Here is a 20,452-nt window from a genome sequence, read left to right on the forward strand (position 1 = left end):
ACTTTATTTCCTGATGTATTGAAAGGTTTAGGGTTAGATAGCTTTAGACTTAGCTGGATCCAGGAACTCAAGTGAGGCTATGTCTGTCTCTCAGCTCCTGTGTTCTCATGCTGGCCTGTTCTGAATATGGCTGTCCAATGAGGTGGTAAAATATTGCCCAGCTGTTCTAAGCTTGTGTTCTACTGGCTTAGCAACTCAGATGAAAGAAATTACCTCTTTGCGATTACTTCCAGCAGAAGCCCCAGGAGCTTAAACAGAGGCCATATGCTTATCCTCAAAGCATTTACTCTGGACAAGAGGATGTGGTTCTCTGATTGGCCAGGTCAGGACACAGAACAGCCTGTACCCAGAGGGATGTTTCCCTACCCAAACCACAATGAGGGCAGAGAGAATGAGCAGTGATCAGGATCAAGTAACTCCCCTCGTCTGATCCCTAACTTTCCCTTCTAGCTAGATGCACTCAGCCGCTGACTGTTACCCGAGGAATTTGAGTGGCTCCCTGACTAGTGCCTGGAGTGTTTGAGATGTTTTATGCAGCTAGGGCTTTGGCTGCATTTGACTGGCTTTTCTCAGTAGCCCCACCCCTCGGCCTCCCACCTGAGCACAAGAGTCCTTTACCTTGGTTTTATGGACCTTTATCGACCAGTGTTTCAGAGGATCCAGGATCCTTCCAGAATTACAGGGTCCAAGGATCCTACAGTTAAGTGTCTTGCGTATAAGCACATCTGTGAAAAGATGTGTAAAGATGTCTTCAGAGCTTCAGATCCTACCGGGAGTTTCTGCACTTGGGTTTTCAAGGCACAGCAGGCATTCAATACACACGCCTAAGAACCGAGCCTAATTGTTAATTCATAGCCACTGTTCTGTTTCCCTTTCGCCTCTGCTAAACCATGGGGCTCTTGGATACATCCTTGGCCTACTGGTTTCCCAGCCTGCTTTGCCCAGAGCTGTTCAAGCAGGTGCTGCATGTTAAGAAGCATGGTTACCTGTACATTGTCACACGCTGGCTGACTTGCTTCAATTCCATGCCTTGACTCCTGCCTTACGATCTCTTCTCATTGTCATTCCTTCCTGGGAGCGAGGGGGAAGTAAAACTACTCATTCATTTCTCTTTTTCTAGTTATGGACATAACAGACATCATCAAGGGGAAAGCAGAGAGTGACGAGGAAAAGCAGCACTTCATTCCCTTTCACCCGTAAGAGATTGCACATTTCTTTCCCTTCTCTTCAACTGCACCCCTTTTCATCGAGGGCCATTTGAGCTGAGCCCTTTTCTTTAGTTAATGCCATTCAGGTTGCACCTAAGAGGAGGGTGGGGTGTGAATGATGGCCTCAGTGTCAAGGTGCTGGGGAACCAATCAGTTTTTGATCCATTCATTCATTAGATGTTATTGATTCAACAGACTTGCTTCTGTTGAGGCCTGGCAGAGGGTTGGAGCTGTGTATTATGCTTGGTGGATGTTGTGTGTTGTGGACAAGATCAGCATGGTCTTATCTTTGCGGAGCTTGTATTAGGTGGAGAGTTAAACAGATAACCAACAAATAATGTATTAATTATGAGTATGGCAGGTACCATGGAGGCGGGAGGGAACAGCAAGCAGCTCAGGAGCCTCCAACAGAATTCCAGCCTGGCTTTCATGCGTGGACATAGCCATGACCTGGGGGAGGGCACTCAGGGAGGAAAATGAGTCTTGCAGAATGCAGGACCCTCCTCCACCCACAGCCAGTTTGAGAGCATTGCTGGTACTTAATGACCCCAAGGAGGATCTGGGTCACAAAGCCATTGTCTCTGGTTTGGCAGGTGGTTAGAACCTAACAAGAAGGACCGGAGTCTTTGCCAAGCAGATGTTCATGGTGAGGGCTGGGGAACACTTCATTTTTACGAATCTTCCTAATAATAAGAAATGATCTCTATTGGTAGCGTTGGTATTCTCCACTTACAGAGCCACACTGCCTGGTGAAAAAGAGCTCTGTGCTTCGTGATGTCCCTTGTGTTCTCTGAGTTAACAAAGGCGGCTCACTTTTTACCCAAGGAGAATGAAAGGGCTAAGAACGCCTGGGGCATCTTGGACCATAATATGGGAACCCTATGAGGATACCATGTTCACATTCTGTGCTCCCTTTTCCTTTCCAGGGTCACAGCAGAGAATGACTTCTTACACAGCATGCTGGGCAAAGTCACAGCCTCCAAAGGCGACAGTGGAGGGCAAGGTACAGTGCCAGCGTGTAGCTAGACCACACAGACCATTGGGAAGAACGAGTACAAGTGATTCTCAGGGATGGAAATCTCCCCAGGCGAATTGGAAACATCTGCTAGTGCTCAAAAGAAGAGAGAAGAGACCTTGACTATCTTTTCCATGTCAGGCACTTCAATCAGTTACTGTGTTTGATCACATCCTTTCCCCAATCCTGAGAGATAGCTGGCATCAGCCTCACTGCAGGAAATCTGGGTTGAGTGAGGTGGAATAATTTGTCAGAGGCCAACACTACTGGAAGCACATGGTGGGATTTAAACCCAGAGATGTCTCACTCCAGAGTTCCCCTGGGCTGGGTCGTGGGGTCTCCAGTTTTGTGTCTTTTCTTCCAATGGTCTCCAGATGAGAGGAGAGATGGTGGAGGGTAGACTGAGGACACTCTGAAGAAGTTGGCTCTTCAGGACAAGTGTTCCCTTCCAGGTCTGTGGGTGACCATGAAGATGCTGGTGGGTGACATCATTCAGATTCGCAAAGACTATCCCCACCTGGTGGACAGGACCACCGTGGTGGCCAGGAAGCTGGGCTTCCCGGAGATCATCATGCCAGGTGTGGTACAGCTGCTCCGATCTTTCTTCCCCCTGGAGCAGGGTCCAGGGAGAGGGGTCCAGCCTGTCTCACCCTCTTCCTCTTAAAGAATCACATCCTTCTTTTCTTATACCTGTCTCTATTTCTCTCCCTAAAGACAACTACCAAAGCCAATTTTTGTACATCTGCAATCACTTATGTATTTGCAAATAAGCACAATAAGTATACACACCTGTAATGTCTTGACTCACAAACAGGTTCGTGCTTTACCTACCCTTACTTAATATACTTTATATGGTGTTCTGCAGCTTGCTTTATCACTCAGTAATTTATCATGGACATCATTTCTATTTTACTGCATGTAGAACAGTTCCATTCTTCCTGAGGGAATATAATTATTCTCTTAAATTTTAAGCTCCTTTTTTATAACCAAAGAAATACACGATCATTCTGAAATACTCAAATGGCACAAAAAGGTATAAAGTAACGTGTTAAAAGCTTGCTCGATGTTTTCTCTCCATGAGTAACCATTGCTATTAATGTTTTCCAACAAGTGAGGTTATGTAATGATCCTTTGAAGCTTCCCTTTTTGCCTAAACCTTACTCTTGGATGTGCATCCCAGTCTCTCTGATGGGCTCAGCCTATCTGGCCACGGTGGTAACGGGGTCCTCCGGGACTCTGCTAGGACTTAATGCAGCTGTTTTACTGGAGATTTCCATTCTTTGTGCTTTCCTTGGTGGCATTTTCTATTCGTTCTGCCTCACTTCCCGAAGGTCCTCTGCACCTTGTCCCAGCCCCATATCCCTGGAACACGTAGACAGTTGCCTTATTCTGCTTCTGTGCAGTAAAAGATTTGTGAGTGCATACAGTTGGGTTGTTGTTCATGGGCCAAGATCAATCCAATTGGAGCTTTCCTTTGCCTTCCCAGAAGGTGTCAGTAGAGGATGGAAATGAACTGATTTTAATGTAGAGGAAAACACGGCCAACTTGACCACCCTACCTCCCTTTTTGCAAGTGACTTCCTAGCATTCCTATAGGTCCTCATTAGTTACTTCTCCAGGCTCCCTGATGAGGTAAAAATACTTTGCCCAAATGGTTCTGATTTTAATGTCATTAGTAGCACTCCCTCCCACCTCCATCCCCTCAGGTTAGCTAGCGTCTCTCCCGTCTCTCCCGCTGAGACAGGCTGTAACTCGTGTCTCCTCTCTCCCTCCGCCTCAGGGGATGTCAGGAACGACATCTACATTACTCTCTTACAAGGTGACTTTGACAAGTACAACAAGACCACGCAGAGGAACGTGGAAGTGATCATGTGTGTGTGCGCAGAGGATGGCAAAACGCTGCCTGTAAGGGACTCGGCTGAGCTCCGGGTGACAGGGCTCCCCTGGGGGACTTCGGCTCATACGGTTTTGCTTTTCCTCTCCCCAGTTTTGCTCTAAGTGCCAGGTACCTTTGCGAAGGTGCTGAGTAATGTGAGCTCCACCTTTTGAGCTTGGCTAGCACATTTGTGTTGTGTTTACACTCAAGCAGCTTTTCAGTCTCTGTTCCCTTCTTTTCATAACACCCCCCTTCCTCTCTCTCCTCCTCTCCCTTCTCCTCCTCCTCCCCTTTTGATTTTTGCTTGGCCTCAGCTTATAGGTTAGCTTTTTACAGTTAAAATGTTGTTCTCATTGAAACCTGAGCTGGTTTATTTAGGCAAAATCCATGGTAAGAAAGAGGATCAATATAGAGCCTGGAGCTGGTGTGGAAGCTCAGGATGTCCTCAAAGCAGACATTCTCAACACTTAATCTAACTCCCCAGTGCTCAGCCAGAAATTCTAGCGGAAAGCCTTATTCGTAAATTGGTCTCCAGAGGGCTAGCAGAGTGCATTCAGGAATGCAAAGCACATTGCTGTATTTATGCAGCATATGTCCTAGACAGGATTTGTCAGGTGTGTGTACAATTATTTACTTATATTTCCTTTAAGGTTGTCAGCAATTGTGTCCAGCATGTGGGAGGATTTTGCTTTTCAATTCTTCCTTTTGGAGTACTTGGCTGAAAATAGAATTGATTCAACAGAAGTTTTTAGTGTGGGCAAACAGTCCTCTGGGCCACTGTAGGTGATCAGAGAGCAAGGTAGGGTGGTGGTGTCTACCAGCAAGGCGGTATGAAGTTTGAGAAGTCATCAGTTGTAGCCTTGAGGCCAGCAGCTCAGGTTAATATTGCTACCTTCTGGCTAAGAAGAACTAACATTCACAAGAGAATTATTATGGGTCAGGCTGTGTCATAGCACAAGTGGACTTCAAAAGGTTTGTGGAGGGGATGGCATTGTGGTGCAGTGGGTTGAGCAGCTGTCTGAGGTGCTGGCATCCCACATGAGTGCCCACTGGAGTCCAGGTAACTCTGCTCCCAATCCAGCTCCTCGCAGATGAGCCTGGGAAAGCAGAAGAAGGCTCATGTCCTTGGGTCCCTGCCACCCACATGGAGACCACAGTAGAGTTCCTGGCCCCTGGCTTCCTCCTGGCCAGGAGGAAACCATTTGAGAAATGAACCAATGGATGGGAGATCTGTGTGTGTGTGTGTGTGTGTGTATGTGTGTGTATGTGTGTGTTGTGTGTGTGTGAGAGAGAGAGGGAGAGACTGACTCTCCCTCTCTCTGTAACTCTGCCTTTTAAATAAATAAATAAATAAATCTTTAAAAGAAAGTTCATGGAAAGATGGAGTTAAATGATGAATTTATTTTTATGCAGAAAATTTTGAAATACACAGATAGCTTGTTCATAACATGCATTTTTTTCTTATTTTTATTTATTTATTTATTTATTTTTGACAGGCAGAGTGGACAGTGAGAGAGAGAGAGAAATAGAGAGAAAGGTCTTCCTTTTGCCGTTGGTTCACTCTCCAATGGCCGCCACAGCCGGTGCGCCGCGGCCAGCGCACCGTGCTGATCCAAAGGCAGGAGGCAGGTGCTTATCCTGGTCTCCCATGGGGTGCAGGGCCCAAGCACTTGGGCCATCCTCCACTGCACTCCCAGGCCACAGCAGAGAGCTGGCCTGGAAGAGGGGCAACTGGGACAGAATCTGGCACCCTGACCGGGACTAGAACGCGGTGTGCCGGCGCCGCAAGGCGGAGGATTAGCCTGTTGAGTCACGGCGCTGGCCTTATAACACGCATTTTTAAACAATTTTTTGAATACCTATTGTACGCATGGATGTTTACACTTTCCTTGCAACAAAATAAACTTATTTTAAATTCCATTTTCCATGAGGTTTTGGAAGTCCCCTTTTAGGTTGCATTTTCTTAATTATCTGCCATTTCACAGATAAGGAAATGAAACCTTTGTCAAATAAACAGCTTGCCCAAGGTTATAGTATTAATAGATGGCATAAATGGAATTTGATTCTAGGTTCCAGGCCTTCTTAAGCACTTCATTGTCATGCCTATATCTTTTTTTTAAAAAAATTATTTGACTTATTTTTGATTCTGAAAAAGAGACCAATAATAGACACTTCCCTCAGCTTCTGGAAAGATTCACAATTCTGTTTTAAATGTGAAGAGATCCTCGTAATTACCTTTGGTCAGAGAGACCTGTTAACTCGCATCTAATGGAGCAAACTCCCGGCATCTAGAGCATGCTTCTTTTATTAAACTTTGAAACTTTTCAAAACACTAAAATAAGTGAGAAACAGTTGTTCAAAGGAACACAGAGGAAGAGCAGAGGGTTTTTATCTGAAAAGAAAAATTGCATTTCGTCAATGTATAGGCTACTGCTTTGAAGTTATTTTTATCCAGCTATCTGTTGGGGAACTTCTTAACCTCAGTTTCATTTTTAAGACATTGATACGTTGGTCTCGGATGATGCCAAGGGGCAGATGAGGAGGAAGAGCTAATGAGCATCATATCTCATGTCATGCCCCCACGTCCCATCAAATCACGGTGTCCCAGGCCAATCCATGCACTTACTAAGGGTGAAGAGAGGAGAGGTATTCTGGGGGCTGAAAGGGAAAGGTAAGTGTGGGGCAGGGCGTTAATTTGCAGTTTCATCTATTAGGGAAGTTATGGGGGAGTTCAGTTGACTGACTATTGAAAATTGCTAAGGAAGCCTGTGGGAGGTTTTTCTTTCTCTATTTGCAGAAATAAACATTACTGCCTAATTAAGTGTCAGGCAGCACATTCAAACAGTTCTGCCTGATATGGGTGGGTTCCTATGGGAACAGTCCCCTCCAGGAATAATGATTTCTCCTCCTGCTCCAGGTGCACACTGCCTTTGGCCGAGCTGGACCAAGGGCAGAGTAGGTTAGGCCTGCCCTTGGCTTGCTTTGGAGTCTCAAGGGCCTTCTTGGAGAGGAGTTGTAGTAGAGAGGTTGATAGGTGGGTTCTGGGGTCAGACAGACAGGTTTCAAATCCCAGCCAGCTCTCCTATACCTATGCGATCTTGGGCATGTTTATTCATCTACTAAAGGGGAATATTGATCTATTCTTGTGGGGTTCCATGTTCAACTAAACAGTGATATAAGGCACTTGGTACATAATAAATTCTCAGTAACAGGAAGGAAGAGCCAGTGCCCTTGGAGCAAACTGAGGGAGTCAAGCAGGCATTGCAGCCTGTAGCAAGTTTCTTGAGAAGTAAAAAGGCTCAGGTGCTGGGCAAAGAAAACTGCTCCTCTGAGACAAGTATGGGGCGGTGAGGCAGGGATGGGACGGTGTGGCATAGTGGATAAGACTGTTAGCTCTGGAGCCAGGCAGCCAGATTAGCAAGATGACCTTGAGCCACCACACAGCCTCTCTAGGCCTGAGAGTATTTGTCTGAAAACAGGACCAGCAATGTACCTAACTCGTACATACATAATAGGCCTTCCTTCCATGCAGCCATTCTTGTTAGAAAGCTGTAAGGAGCTCCAGGTCGGATTCCCACCTTAGGGATGCAAATTGGCATCTTGCCAAGGGGAAGTTTTCTTCCTGTCAAACATTGTGTTTCTCCAGTTTGGTTCACATCCATGGTGCCACCCGTTCCTCCTGTGAGTCCCACAAAATAAACAGGATGTGTGTTAGGGGCCTGATTCTTCCTCCTGCTGAGATGTCCTTCAAGGCCAAGTGGACCTTCAAGCATCCGAGTTTCCTTAGTCTCACTTGGATTTTCTCCAAGCAGCCTGGATTTACTGACCCCCGCTGGGGGCTCTTGATGTTAACTGGGGACATGCTAATTGTGAAAAATTATTTACAGTCTTCCTTAAGACATAGACAGAACTTAGTTTTGCCCCAAATTGGGCTCAGTCGGTGGCGGTGCTACTCAGGTCCCAGAGCTCCCTGTACATACTTTGCCACATTGTTTCTCTCTGGAGTGTTGGGGGTGAGAGTATCTCAGTGCTTCCCAGAAGAATACAGAGACTTTCCCCTCCAGCCTCGGGAAATCGAACATTTCACCACCAGGATAGTTTCGTGAGGTTCAGTCGCCTGCTGCTCAGCAATTTTGCTTTCAGCAGAGATCTATGTGTGTTTCCAGGTTTTATAAGCTACATGGGATTCACTGAAGGAACAGAAACTCTAAGCTCATAAATGGCAGCAGTTATAAATCTTTGTAGCATGGAAGGCATCTGGGTTGGAAAAGAAGGAACATTGACCGAGGAGTTAGAGGGTTTCAGCCACTTCGGGGGCAAATGACTTCCCCTTTCAGGGCCTCAGTTTATCCAGCTGTGAAATGGAGATAAGGACAGTAATTATCAAAGGGTTGAAGTAAGCAAGGTGGTGTGATGTGGTAGGCTTGGCCTGATGCTGGATGCAAAGCTGTCTCTAAATGGTTAGCCACTTTAAAGCATGTTTTTGGTTCAGTATGTCAAGAAATTTCTGAGCACTTCCCTCCGTGGAAAATGAAGAGAGTTGTGGACCGTTCCTCCTTGCCAGTTTACTAGTTGTCCTTGTTTTTGTAGATAAGTTCTGGAAGGACCTGTCCTATTTTCAAATGGATTTGATGTGGCCACAAGTGCCATCAGTCAGTGTTGAAATGGAGCTCATCCTTTTCCCAGGGCTCAGACGCCCAGGGAGCTTTGCAGTGAGAGGAGCAGGGTCCCCCTTCACGCAGGTTAGCCTGACCTGCCAGGGGTCATGTCGCCTTTTGTGACTCAGCCAAGGGTCCCTTGGAGAATCTGATGATATCTGGTAAGAGATATGGAATTTTTACCACCAGAATGTCCAGTATTACCATTTCAGGGACTGGGCCTCCAAAACAATTCTGATATCCCCAAGAGTCTTGGAATTGGAGGTTAAAAATCAGTTGGGCTGATGTAGAAATCACACATTAGCGGTCTTCCAGTGAACCTAGTTTAGATCTTCTTTGGGGGCCACAACTGCTGGAGTGAACAGAAATACCGAGACTGCTAGGAGCTGATGTGTGTTATGAGAAGATATTTCCCCAGTCCTCAGCGCCTTTCTGAAACCATGGTAGAGAATAACTCACCGACACAAGTGTGCATGTGCTATTGCTGGCTGTCCATTCTGAATGCTCTCCCCACATTTCTGTGCCAAGCCAACTTCGACTCGTTCTTCAAGATCCTCACCTGTCATTACCTCCAAGAAATCTTCTCTAAATACTCACTTGCGGTGCTTAAGTATCCCTCTGCTGTACCCCACAGTGCGTGTTTCCAGGTCTGTTGTATCCTTGCAGTACTGTTATGACTTGTGTGCTTGTGTGGTTTCCTATCACTAACCCACAAGCTCATGTCGGGTTCAGTATGTGCCCAGTTCCCATATCCTGGGTGCCTAGGACGGGAACGGCCCTCACACATCCTCCCTTATTGAGAGCTGAGCCTGGCCCCTTGCTACCAGCCCTCTGCGCGACATATATCTCTGCACCTCTCTGCAGCCTGTACCCCCTCCCCTTGCCCAGAAAACTCCCCCTCCCTCCCTCAGTGTGTTAGCATTAGAAATCCATCAGAAGTGTTGCTGCTTGGCTGATCTGAGCCTGTTTGTAAACTTTGTGCACAGTCAGACTTAGCAAACAAATAGGATTAATAAGATTGGCAGTGTGCAGTGACTCCGAGGCTGGTTACTGTTTACAATAAGGCAGCCATGTCAGCGCCCGGCGCGCTCCAGTGCCTTTTAGAATGGAAGTAACAGAATTTCTGTAATTAAGCAGCTGTCACTCCCGGGGCCAGGGATCCTCATATATGAATCTGAAAAGGAGAGGGGCCATGATAGGGACTTGGAGAAGGTTAAGGAAGGAAGGATTATCTCTGGCTGTAAAGCTGGCCTTGGCCTTGGCACCCAAATTACCCAAGTATAGAAAATGGCAATTCTCTAATGTTTTCTCTTTTTGTTTTTGTTGGGTCAGAATGCAATTTGTGTGGGAGCTGGGGACAAGCCCATGAACGAGTATCGCTCTGTTGTGTATTATCAAGTCAAACAGCCACGTTGGATGGAAACAGTCAAGGTAATGATAATTAATAACAATAATAGCAATGATCATAGAGCTAGCTCTTAGAGTGAAATAGGCAGTGTTCCAGGGATTTGTCTAAATAATTCTTTGGTCACCTACTACCACCCTATGATGTTTGTACTAGCATCACCCTCACCTGATATAGCAGGAACTTGTGGCACAGAGCCACAGGTAAGTAGCTGGCCCATGGCCACCCTACTAGCAAAGGTTGGAGCTGGGGTTCAAACCCGAGAGTCTGGCTCTGGTGCTGTCCTCATCACAGCTCCCTAAAGGAATGGGAAATAGATTGGAACAACTGGCATTCTTTCTCCTTTCTGTGAGTATGGTGGAAGGTAGTTGCGGTAGCTGTGAGCATGAACTCCGAACCTAGTGGGTCTAGGTTCATAGTCCACCTCTGCTGTTCACTGACTGACTTTGGGCACATCTTTCAACCTCTCTGTGCTCTGATGTCCTTGTCTCTAAAAAGGGAGAAATAGGACTGTGCAGATGAAAGGATTCAACCCACATACCTTGTACAAAGAGACGTGACAATACTTAGCAGTTGTCTTACTCTAGAAAACCATACTGGGTCTGGCACTTCTCCAAGTGCCCCTCCAACGTGGGACCCCAGCCTGTTTTGACCCAGTCCTCTGTGAGGTGGTCAGATTCATCATGGCGGACAGCCCTGGGCCTGCTCTGTGTAGCTGAGGGAGGAGGGGAGGAGAGGATGCAGTTGTTCCAAATGCAGTGATGGAGTAGTGATGCAGTCTCCCTCGAGGTCCTTCTCAGGCCACATTTCCTCCACAGAGTGTTCTGTGGAATACTAAGTGGTATTTCATTAAAATAATGTTCCCTGGTCAAAGAAATGTGAGAAATGCTGAGGAATGCGCAGAAGTGTCGATGTCCAAAGGCTTCTGTATTTCCGGTTCTCCGAACTTTTCAATGTAAATGTGCTCTGCAGATCTACAGAAAGAGAGCACAGACCATTTCCCAAGCCTCATTGCCCATAGAGCTTTATCTTTTTTCCTTAGCATCCTTTCCCAGGCCTGGTATCTTGTTATGAACATCTTTTGGAAAATCCTTGTTCTAAGCCAAGCAGAGGGCAGGCTTGATGGACTGAGGGGATTGTGAATAATGAATCATAGCTCATGTTTTGTCTAACTCAGTTCTGGGGCCAATTATGAGCATACTAATGGGAGGGATGTAGAACTGGCAGAAAGAACCATTTTTGTCTCTGGGTTACTGCAGAAGTTACCATCCATAAGGGCTTAGGGTCGTTTGAGACACTCCCTGGATCTGAAGCAATGCTCTAGTAGGTGTCCAGTGGGGATGTTGGGCGGTAGAATTGGAGGTACAATGGGTGAGCACCCTGGTTCTCTTGATCACCTTTCCTTGGTCCAACGTGGAAATATCAGGTAGTGGATGGTACTCAGCCCATCAAGCTATGTCATTTTCCCAGCAGTAAGGAGTGACAGAGCTTTCAAGCAAGCAGATGACAGGAAGCCATCCTCTTCGGGGTGATTCTACAGATGGAAATGGCATTAACTACAAACATTCACATTACTAGATCATTGTCCCAAGGAGAAAAGAATATCTTGCATTGGAATAAGAATTTGGAATTAATTCATTGGACAGTGAAGCTTGGTCATTGTTTCACATATTTCTGCCTTATAATTAGTAGCATTCTTTACTTCCCTGAGCTGAGACTCCAAACTCAAGATTTGCATATAACTTCATTTTCTGTGATAGCTATTAGAACCCCAATGGTTTTGCTTTGTCACATATATTTCTAGTGTACTCAGTGGGTCTCCCCAAACTCACTCTCTTCAAAATGATGACCTGCCAAGCTTCGGAGCTGACTTTCTCTTTTCTGTGCTCTTTGTACTCTTTTGGTTTCCAGTTAGGCCTCTTTGTTAGCCCTTGCCACCTGGCAGTTATGGGTCACCCCATGTGGATACAAGGACTCTGCCTTGCATCAACAGGACCAATGCCTCAGATGGTGTAGCTCCTAACTGTTAACCATTTAACATCCAGTGAAAGGTTGAAATGGACTGGAGTGGCACATGAGGCTCTGAAATGCAGACAGTATGGTAGACATCCTCAGGCTTAAATTTCATTTTATGGAGCAGAACGTACCCCAAAGTATACATCTGTTTTGGCTTTCAATAGGCATCTGTACTGGGCAAACTCACCCCTTTTTAAAATTAAAGTGTTTTTCTCACAGGTAGCTAAGCTGCTGTGCATTGGCCTAAATTGCACATTGCAGAAGAGCTATGAGGCTTTGGGAGGTGGGGCAACCTAGAGTCAAGCCAAAAGCATCTCCATCCATGATGTCAGCAGACCACTCACTGGACAGTGCTTCTGGGTGACCAGGTGGTGATTGTCCTAGCTCAGTGTCTTCAGAAGAAAAGTATCCAGACAGGTCAATCAAGGATAGTATGTACCCTAGGGTTTTTTCCCTCCAATATTATTGGATTAGAGCATTTTTATTAATTTGCATAAATGAGAGTCCTCGAGCTACCCCCTTCTTGGTCATTGTTAATTTGCTAAGCCCTTCTGCAATTGCCAGAACTCCTGGAGTGTGTAAGGAAAATGTGCATTGTTCAGCTTGCAGTGCATCACATCTTGTGCTAAAGTTATGTGACTTTTATATCAATTTGGGGAGATTCATTTTTCCTCACTATAATTTACAGACCTCTTTTCATTGGCTGGGGATGCAATTTGCCAAATGGATTACATTTGGTACTTTATTTTCTCTTCATAGCTAGTTCTTATGTAATTTATTTACAGTTCATCAGGCTTGATGGATAGAGAGTAAATCAACATGCATCTCTCAGTTAAATAGTCAGATTGCCTTTGGGTGGGTAGGTGGGGTGGGCTGGAGTGGGTCAGTCCTTTAACTCTTTGTCTTCTGAGCTCTGGTTTCTTCCTGCTGAGGTGGCTGTTCCTATTGAAGACATGCAGAGGATCCACCTGCGGTTCATGTTTCGACATCGGTCATCCCTAGAATGTGAGTACCCAACCAAATGGTGTCTTAGCAACTACCCTATGGGAGAAGAATGGGGCAGCTGGATAGCCTATGTATTGTTTCCTTTCCTGACCTCACAATGCTCTTTCCAGCTAAAGATAAAGGAGAAAAGAACTTTGCTATGTCCTATGTGAAGCTGATGAAAGAAGATGGAACCACTCTGCACGATGGATGCCACGACTTGGTTGTCCTCAAGGTACCAGGAATTGGGACTAGCTCCGCAGTGAGAGAAATACAAGAAGTGAAAGAGCAATGGCAGGGCTTCTTATTGGTTGAAAACTAGAACCCCAGAGTCACACATGCTAGAGTTTACCAGCTGTGTGACTTTGAACAAATTCTTAACTTCCTTGTTTCTTTCTTTCCTCGTCTATGCACCCTCAGTGGATGGTTGTGCGGATCATAGGAGACAGTGCATGTAAATTTGACCATTTCTGGCACATAGGAAGTACACTTTTACCTACAGAAATGGTCTCTTTACTCTGGAGGGGTGTGTGGGAGACCTGTAAGAAACATGTATGAGGAGCTGCAGTGGAGCTAATGGGAAAATGAGGATCTGAGACTCTAGTCCTACTGCTGACTATATCTGGAATTGTGTCACATGTCTTCCTAGGCCTCGGTTTCCTTTTTCTTAGTGGTAAAGTCAATATTTATGACATCCCAGTGAGATACTCTATATGAAAGAGCCATGCAAATTCTAAAAGCTGCATTGATGTCCACCATTATCATGGGATGTAGAGTATTTTTGAAAAGTAGGGATGAGTTTGCCTGATCTTACCTGTAAGTTTTCTCACACTCTGTCTTATGACAGCAGGATGCATTTGTTGCACCTGCATGGAGGCAAAGCAGATGGCTATGAGATAGCGCAAGGTTAAGTGGTCAGCATAGGGAGCAAACCCTTGCTCTTGGCTTGCTTAACCTACTAGGCTAAAATTACACCTTTGCTTGTGGTGTGCATGCAAACACACTCTAATCACTTGATTCTCTTCTGAGTCTCCCTGACTTTTCCAGAAAACACCCTTTCTTCTACACAGAGTCTGTTTTTCTCAGTTATCAACACTGAGGTGGTTCTCAGCTTGGAAGCCATTCTTTCCCAATGTATTAGGAACTCCTTGAGAGCAAGACGTCCAGTCAGAGTGACTTTTTTTGGTTTGTTTGTTTTACTTATCCTTTTTAAGGATCAGTTCCTCTTCTGTAAACTGAGGACGATGACAGTATCTGCACCGTACGATTTTTGTGAGGCTTGTGAAGTGAACTAAGACACTGAAAGCACATGGTGGGCTTGACATAGTGATGCTTGCACCTCATTTGGGCTCCAGTTTGAGATCCGGCTGCTCCACTTCCGATCCAGCTGCCGGCTAATGCACCTGGGAAAGCAGTGGGAAATGGCCCAAGTGCTTGGGCCCCTGCACCACGTAGGAGACCTGGAAAAAGCACTAGGCTCCTGGCTTCTGTCTGGCAAGCTGCAGCCATTGTGGCCATTTGGGGAGTGACCCAGCAGATGGAAGATCTTGCTTTCTCTCTCTCTCTCTCTCTCGCTGTAAATCTGCCTTTCAAATAAAAAAAAAAAGTCTTTAAAAAAGTTAATAAAAAAGAAGAAAGCACTTGGTGCAGTTCCTGGTGCAGAGTAAGGACTCAGTAACTGTTATCTCATGTAGTGCCTACCTCTAATCATTTGTTTCACCTGCCAAGGCACTGTGTGTCTCTCACTCTGCTATGTGCTCTCCATGCAGTGTGCCATTTAGTCTGCTCAGAAATTCTAGGTGGTGGCTGGCACCATGGCTCACTTGGCTGATCCTCTGCCTGTGGTGCCGGCACTCCAGGTTCCAGTCCCAGCTGGGGTGCCAGGTACTAGTCCCGGTTGCTCCTCTTCCAGTCCAGCTCTCTGCTGTGGCCTGGGAGGGCAGTGGAGGATGGCCTGAGTGCTTGGGTCCCTGCACCCACATGGGAGACCAGGAGGAAGCACCCAGCTCCTGGCTTCGGATCGGCACAGTGCCGGCCATAGTGGCCATTAGGGGAGTGAACCAGCGGAAGGAAAACCTTTCTCTCTGTCTCTCTCTCTCACTGTCTAATTCTCTCTGTCTCTCTCTCTCACTGTCTAACTCTGCCTGGCCTGCCCCCCCCCCCCCCAAAAAAAAAAAAAAACCAAAAAACCCAAACCAAAAACCAAAAAAGAAAGTCTAGGTGGTAGAGAATATAATTATCCTCAATTTACTCATGAGAGTGAAAAATGGAACACAGAGAGGCCAGGGATTTTGAAAGATTTGTGAATGGTAGAGTAGGGTCTGGATCCTAGGATACTCTGACCTTGAACCTTTACTATTAACTTCTATTTTAAGCTGTATTCCTTGGTGGGGATGTGTGATGATCTCAAAAAGAAATTAGAGTGGATTAAAAAGTCCTGTCTGGGAATCTTCAGTTTCCTTTTTCTTTTGGTTGCTAATCATGGAATTCCGCTGATTGGTCAACCCCTTTTCCATTAGTGCAGCTTTGGATTCTCTCCTGTTCTGTGGAGAACCATCTGTGCCTCACCAGCTTCTCTGATGGCTTACCTCATTATTTCTGACTCTGCCTTGTAATTTGGCTCCTGCAAGCTCCATGTAACCTTGGACTTGGAGCTTTGGTTTGGGGCAGCAACCAAAGTGTTATTTCCAGGGGGACAGCAAGAAGATGGAGGATGCCAGCGCTTACCTGACTCTTCCTTCTTATCGACACCATGTGGAGAATAAAACGACCACCCTGAGCAGAAGCTCCAGCAGTGTTGGGGGGCTCTCTGTCAGCTCCCGGGATGTTTTCTCCATTTCCACCCTGGTGTGTTCCACGAAGCTCACCCAGAATGGTAAGGAAGCCATTGAGCATTGTGTCTGGTGTGTGCACTCGTGTAAGCATTGGTGCACACGCACCAGGAAGTCGTTATGCGGGCAGCTGAGGGCTGTTAACAGAGCTTCTGCTTGTCTGCACTCTATTCTAGTGGGCTTGCTGGGTTTGCTGAAATGGCGTACGAAGCCTCAACTTCTACAGGAGAATTTAGAAAAACTGAAGATTGTAGATGGAGAAGAAGTGGTGAAGGTTAGTGGGGCATTGTTTTGTTTATACTCACCCACAAGTATCGAACTCGGAATTAGGGGTGGCTCCTCCAGAGGGAAGAATGAACAAAGCGTGGAAGGAAATCGGATGACTTTTTCTCTGACAATGGGACACAGTGCTGTCATGAAGAGTCTTTGTTGGGAAATCCAGGGGGTTGACTTGGCTCTGTAACACTGAATGTTAAGCTGCAGAAAATTATGGCTGTGTGGATTCTCTGGGAACAGAATGCTCTGGGTGTAGATCCCAACTCTGCCAGTTGCCAGTTCTACATGACAACATTATGAATGTGGTTGTCATGAGCAAGGTGATAAGATTTGAAAATTACTCAACCCAGTCTTTTACCCAACTAACAATCTAAAGCATATGAATGCATAATTCAAAAAATACTGTTAATTATTTTCACTGTTGTATGTTACTATATATGGATGTATGACCTCTTAATATTACACACACATTATTGTTAGAAATAAAAAATATTCTTGGTTCCTGCTGCTTGCAGAGCATTATGTATTAAAGATGAGAAAGAAAGAGACATCAGGGCTTACATTTTAAGTGAAGCAAGCAGAAAACAATGCATGTGTCAGGCATATCATTGCATTCACATGGTGGTGGTGAATATAAAGTGTCTGAAGTACAGGTCTAATTAAAGCAACCCTCCTCTCTAGCACTATGAATTGGGACAAGTATTTCCCAGTGGTCCTGGTGATCTTGTTTCCATCAGGAACTTGATACAGCTAGAGACTCTGAAATTAAACATCTCTATGTGGTAGCTCTGTGTTTTGAGGAATCGTAGGAAATATTGACCCATCCCTTAGGAGGGAGGGGAATCAAGTTTTACTTAATTGCCAGTACCAAGAGAAGCAGTGGTAGAATTTCCAGATCAATGTGGTAAATGGGCACTATAGACCCATGTACTGGGTTCAGCAGCAGCAGAAAACGTTCCCCCATCCCAACACCCCTTTGTTGAGGGCTGTTGCTTTTGGGTAGCTTGGAGAAATCATCTGGAGGAATTCCAAAGACTCCCCTTTTACTTTTTGAAACAAATTTGTTGTTGAAGAAAAATAAACTTATAATAAAACAGGTACAAAGCACTTTACTTAAGAGTACAACTGAATGAATTTTTATATACATATATACTCAAGTACCCACTACCCTGGCAAAGAACATTTTTAGCACTGCAGCTAATTCCTTCATACCCCTTCTTATTTATTGACCCCCCCCCCCCAAAGACAACCACAAGGCTGACCACGTTTCCCAGAAATGGATTTTTCCTGTCCTTGAATTTCATAAAAATAGAATAATATTTATTCTTTGTTTAGCTGATTTTATTCAACATTACTGTTTATGAGGATCATCTTCATGGTTGTATGTGGAAGTAGTTTGCTCTTTTGTAGTGTGACATAGCCATGATTAATGCACCTGTTCTAATGTTAGTGGACAACTTGGACAACTGTGTGACATCAAGCTCTGGCTCTTGTGAATAAACTTGGTCTAGACTTCTTGAACATGGCATGAGGTGGATGTGTGTGCTCATACTGTTGGATGGACACTTAGGAATGGGACTTCAGTGTCACCTCTACTCATTCTCAGTAGCACCTTTATTGTTCTATCTAGTTCCTCCAGGACACCCTGGACGCCCTCTTCAACATCATGATGGAGCATTCACAAAGCAATGAATATGACATCCTCGTCTTTGATGCTTTGGTAAGAAAGAGGGAAGTTGTTTTGTGACACTAGACATCATTGACAGGCAGAGGTACAGACAGAAAATAAAAAGAGATAGAGTATCGCTGTCTGCTGGTTCACCCCCAGAATGCCTGTAGTGGCCTCCAGCTGGGGTTGAAACTGGGAGACTAGAATTCAACCCAGGTCTCCCACATGGGTCTCAGGAACCCAATCACTTGAGCTATCATCACGGGCTTCCAGGGGCTGCATTAACAGGAAGATGGAATCAGGAGCTGGAGGCGGGTTTTGGACTGTGGGCATTGTAACTACTAGGCCAAATGTCTGCCCATTCCTAATGTGCATTTTACTATGAGAATACTAAGAACTTGTAGCTCTTGTGGCCCACCCAGAAGCTTTTATGGTGGTACATCCTCAGATATTTCTCTCCACATAGTCTCTTCCTCTTCTCCCTGTCACAGCTCAGGTTTTCTCAGTGTCATCCCAAAATAAACATTAGAAACATGCATACTAAGGTTATCAGTGATCAATACATTTGTAATGTATTCACTTATTATGTCAGGGATGTTTGCATTTTTAAAGAGATTGCTTGGAGACAACTGTGGTTAAATCAAGTGCTTCCCAGAAAGATTCCCCTGTAGCACATGCTCTATAGGAAAGAGGCTTCATGACAAAAAGATCCTTTGATGAAAAGACCTAGAGAGTTGCTTCTCATTGTATTTCCCTCTTGGAGATTCACACCGCACTTGAGTACCCCTATGTTCAACTCTCTACAAGGTCCTGCAATCAAGAACGCAGGCTGATGATGATGACTGAGATTTCTCAAACTCGTTTGACCATGGAATTCTTTTAACTTACAACACCATGAAACACACTTCATGAAACACTTTTTGGGAAAAAAACGTCTAAAAGAAAAGGATTGAGTGTATATTAGTGTGCTAACTCCTGGGAAAATGAGTTTGGATAGGGGTTCGATTATGTCAAGTAAATACAGCTTCCTGCCATGAGTTTGGCCTGAAAATACTCACTTCTTGCTTTTTCTACAGATCTACATAATAGGACTCATTGCAGACAGGAAGTTCCAACATTTTAACGCTGTTCTGGAGGCTTATATCCAACAGCATTTCAGTGCTACTTTGGCTTACAAGTAAGTAACTGTTCATGGGAATTTCTTGTCCAATTCTGGCTTTCTCTGCTGGGATGCAGAGAGCATCCCTGCATTGGAAGTATTGAGCATTTTCTTTTTGTCGTAAGTCTGTGAGAGTTCTACTTGTTCTGGCAAGACCCAAACCAGGCCTACATTATTTGAATTAAGAATGAATGAATACTTTATGGTATTGAATGGAATTATTCATTCTTTCATTCAGTCAACCATCATTTAATGAGCAGTTACTTGTGTTAGATACCAGGACTCAAATGCCACCAAGGAATAGGAAGGAGTTCACTTCCCAAGCAGCTTGGTTTACTTTGGGTGTAGGCAACTGAGGACTAGTGATGGGAGAGGATACTGGAAGCTTTGGTGGTGCCCAGTTTGTGAAAGAGCCCTGAAAGGCAGTCAGGAGGTTTAAAGTCTATCCTACTAGTAATGAAGAAACGTGAGGAACTTCTAAGCAAAGGTCCCCTGCTATTACAAGAACATTTTCTATAGACAGAAAATGCTCAAAAAGACATCGCCAGCACTATTCCCACTCATAGCATATTTGTGACTAGTTTTCCTCATCAAAAGAGATTATTTTCCTAACTGATTTTTCCTTTTCTGACTTTTTGATGAGCAGGAAATATTTATTCATTCCCTGTAATAAATACAATTTTTAAGCTGAGTTATTTTTATGCTTGCAAATGACTGACTGTGCATGGCTTTACCACCACCTTTAACCTTTGATTGAATGCTTTATAATTTACTGAGCAAACGAATTACCATGCTGAGAGCTAGAAAGAGATGTATTTTGAAAATATTATCACTTATTCAAGGAAGCTGATGACAGTGCTGAAGACTTACTTGGATACCTCCAGCAGAGGGGAGCAATGCGAGCCAATCCTGAGAACCCTGAAAGCTTTGGAATACGTGTTCAAGTTCATTGTTCGGTCGAGGACGTTATTTTCACAGTGAGTGCTTGTTATGTAAGAGTGATTGATTAACTCTGTACTAGCTATGGGATTAAACGGTATTTGTATTGTAGGAGAAATTCCCTAAAAAATTACAACCAGCTGTCTGTCAAAAACAATTTAAAATCCAAACTAGAAAGTGACGTGTATTTGATAATTATGTCCTCTAAAGTCATTTGGAGGGAAAACAAAAGAAACCTTAGAATCTTGCAGAGTTATGTTTCATCTGACAAATGTGATCTGTGATTTGAAGGTCTTCTGCATTTCATTTAATGACTTTCCTTTGATTTGAGACCCACTGAAAATTTTCCAGGAATCTCTATTCAATGTTGGAGGAACTGGGATGTGGAAAGCAGAACTCAGGTGTTGTTTTGGCTGA

The 20,452-nt window shown here is 44.8% G+C and overlaps 1 protein-coding gene across 3 annotated transcripts in view; it reads left to right on the plus strand.

Moving 5' to 3' along the window:
* Positions 1–20,452, plus strand: part of DOCK2 (dedicator of cytokinesis 2) — a 430,360-nt gene that overhangs the window by 62,218 nt on the left and 347,690 nt on the right. For all 3 annotated transcript variants that reach the window (XM_017341248.4, XM_089335066.1, XM_089335065.1), the window contains exons 11-22: positions 1,121–1,196; positions 2,135–2,211; positions 2,676–2,801; positions 4,003–4,127; positions 10,089–10,187; positions 13,110–13,182; positions 13,293–13,396; positions 15,853–16,036; positions 16,169–16,266; positions 17,899–17,988; positions 19,014–19,114; positions 19,939–20,073. In XM_017341248.4, coding sequence (XP_017196737.2) covers positions 1,121–1,196; positions 2,135–2,211; positions 2,676–2,801; positions 4,003–4,127; positions 10,089–10,187; positions 13,110–13,182; positions 13,293–13,396; positions 15,853–16,036; positions 16,169–16,266; positions 17,899–17,988; positions 19,014–19,114; positions 19,939–20,073 — 1,288 coding nt within the window. The remainder of the gene's footprint in view (positions 1–1,120; positions 1,197–2,134; positions 2,212–2,675; positions 2,802–4,002; positions 4,128–10,088; positions 10,188–13,109; positions 13,183–13,292; positions 13,397–15,852; positions 16,037–16,168; positions 16,267–17,898; positions 17,989–19,013; positions 19,115–19,938; positions 20,074–20,452) is intronic.

Source organism: Oryctolagus cuniculus, chromosome 6 (assembly GCF_051225735.1).
Source record: "Oryctolagus cuniculus isolate XC-2025 breed Fujian yellow rabbit chromosome 6, ASM5122573v1, whole genome shotgun sequence".
Taxonomy (NCBI): domain Eukaryota; kingdom Metazoa; phylum Chordata; class Mammalia; order Lagomorpha; family Leporidae; genus Oryctolagus; species Oryctolagus cuniculus.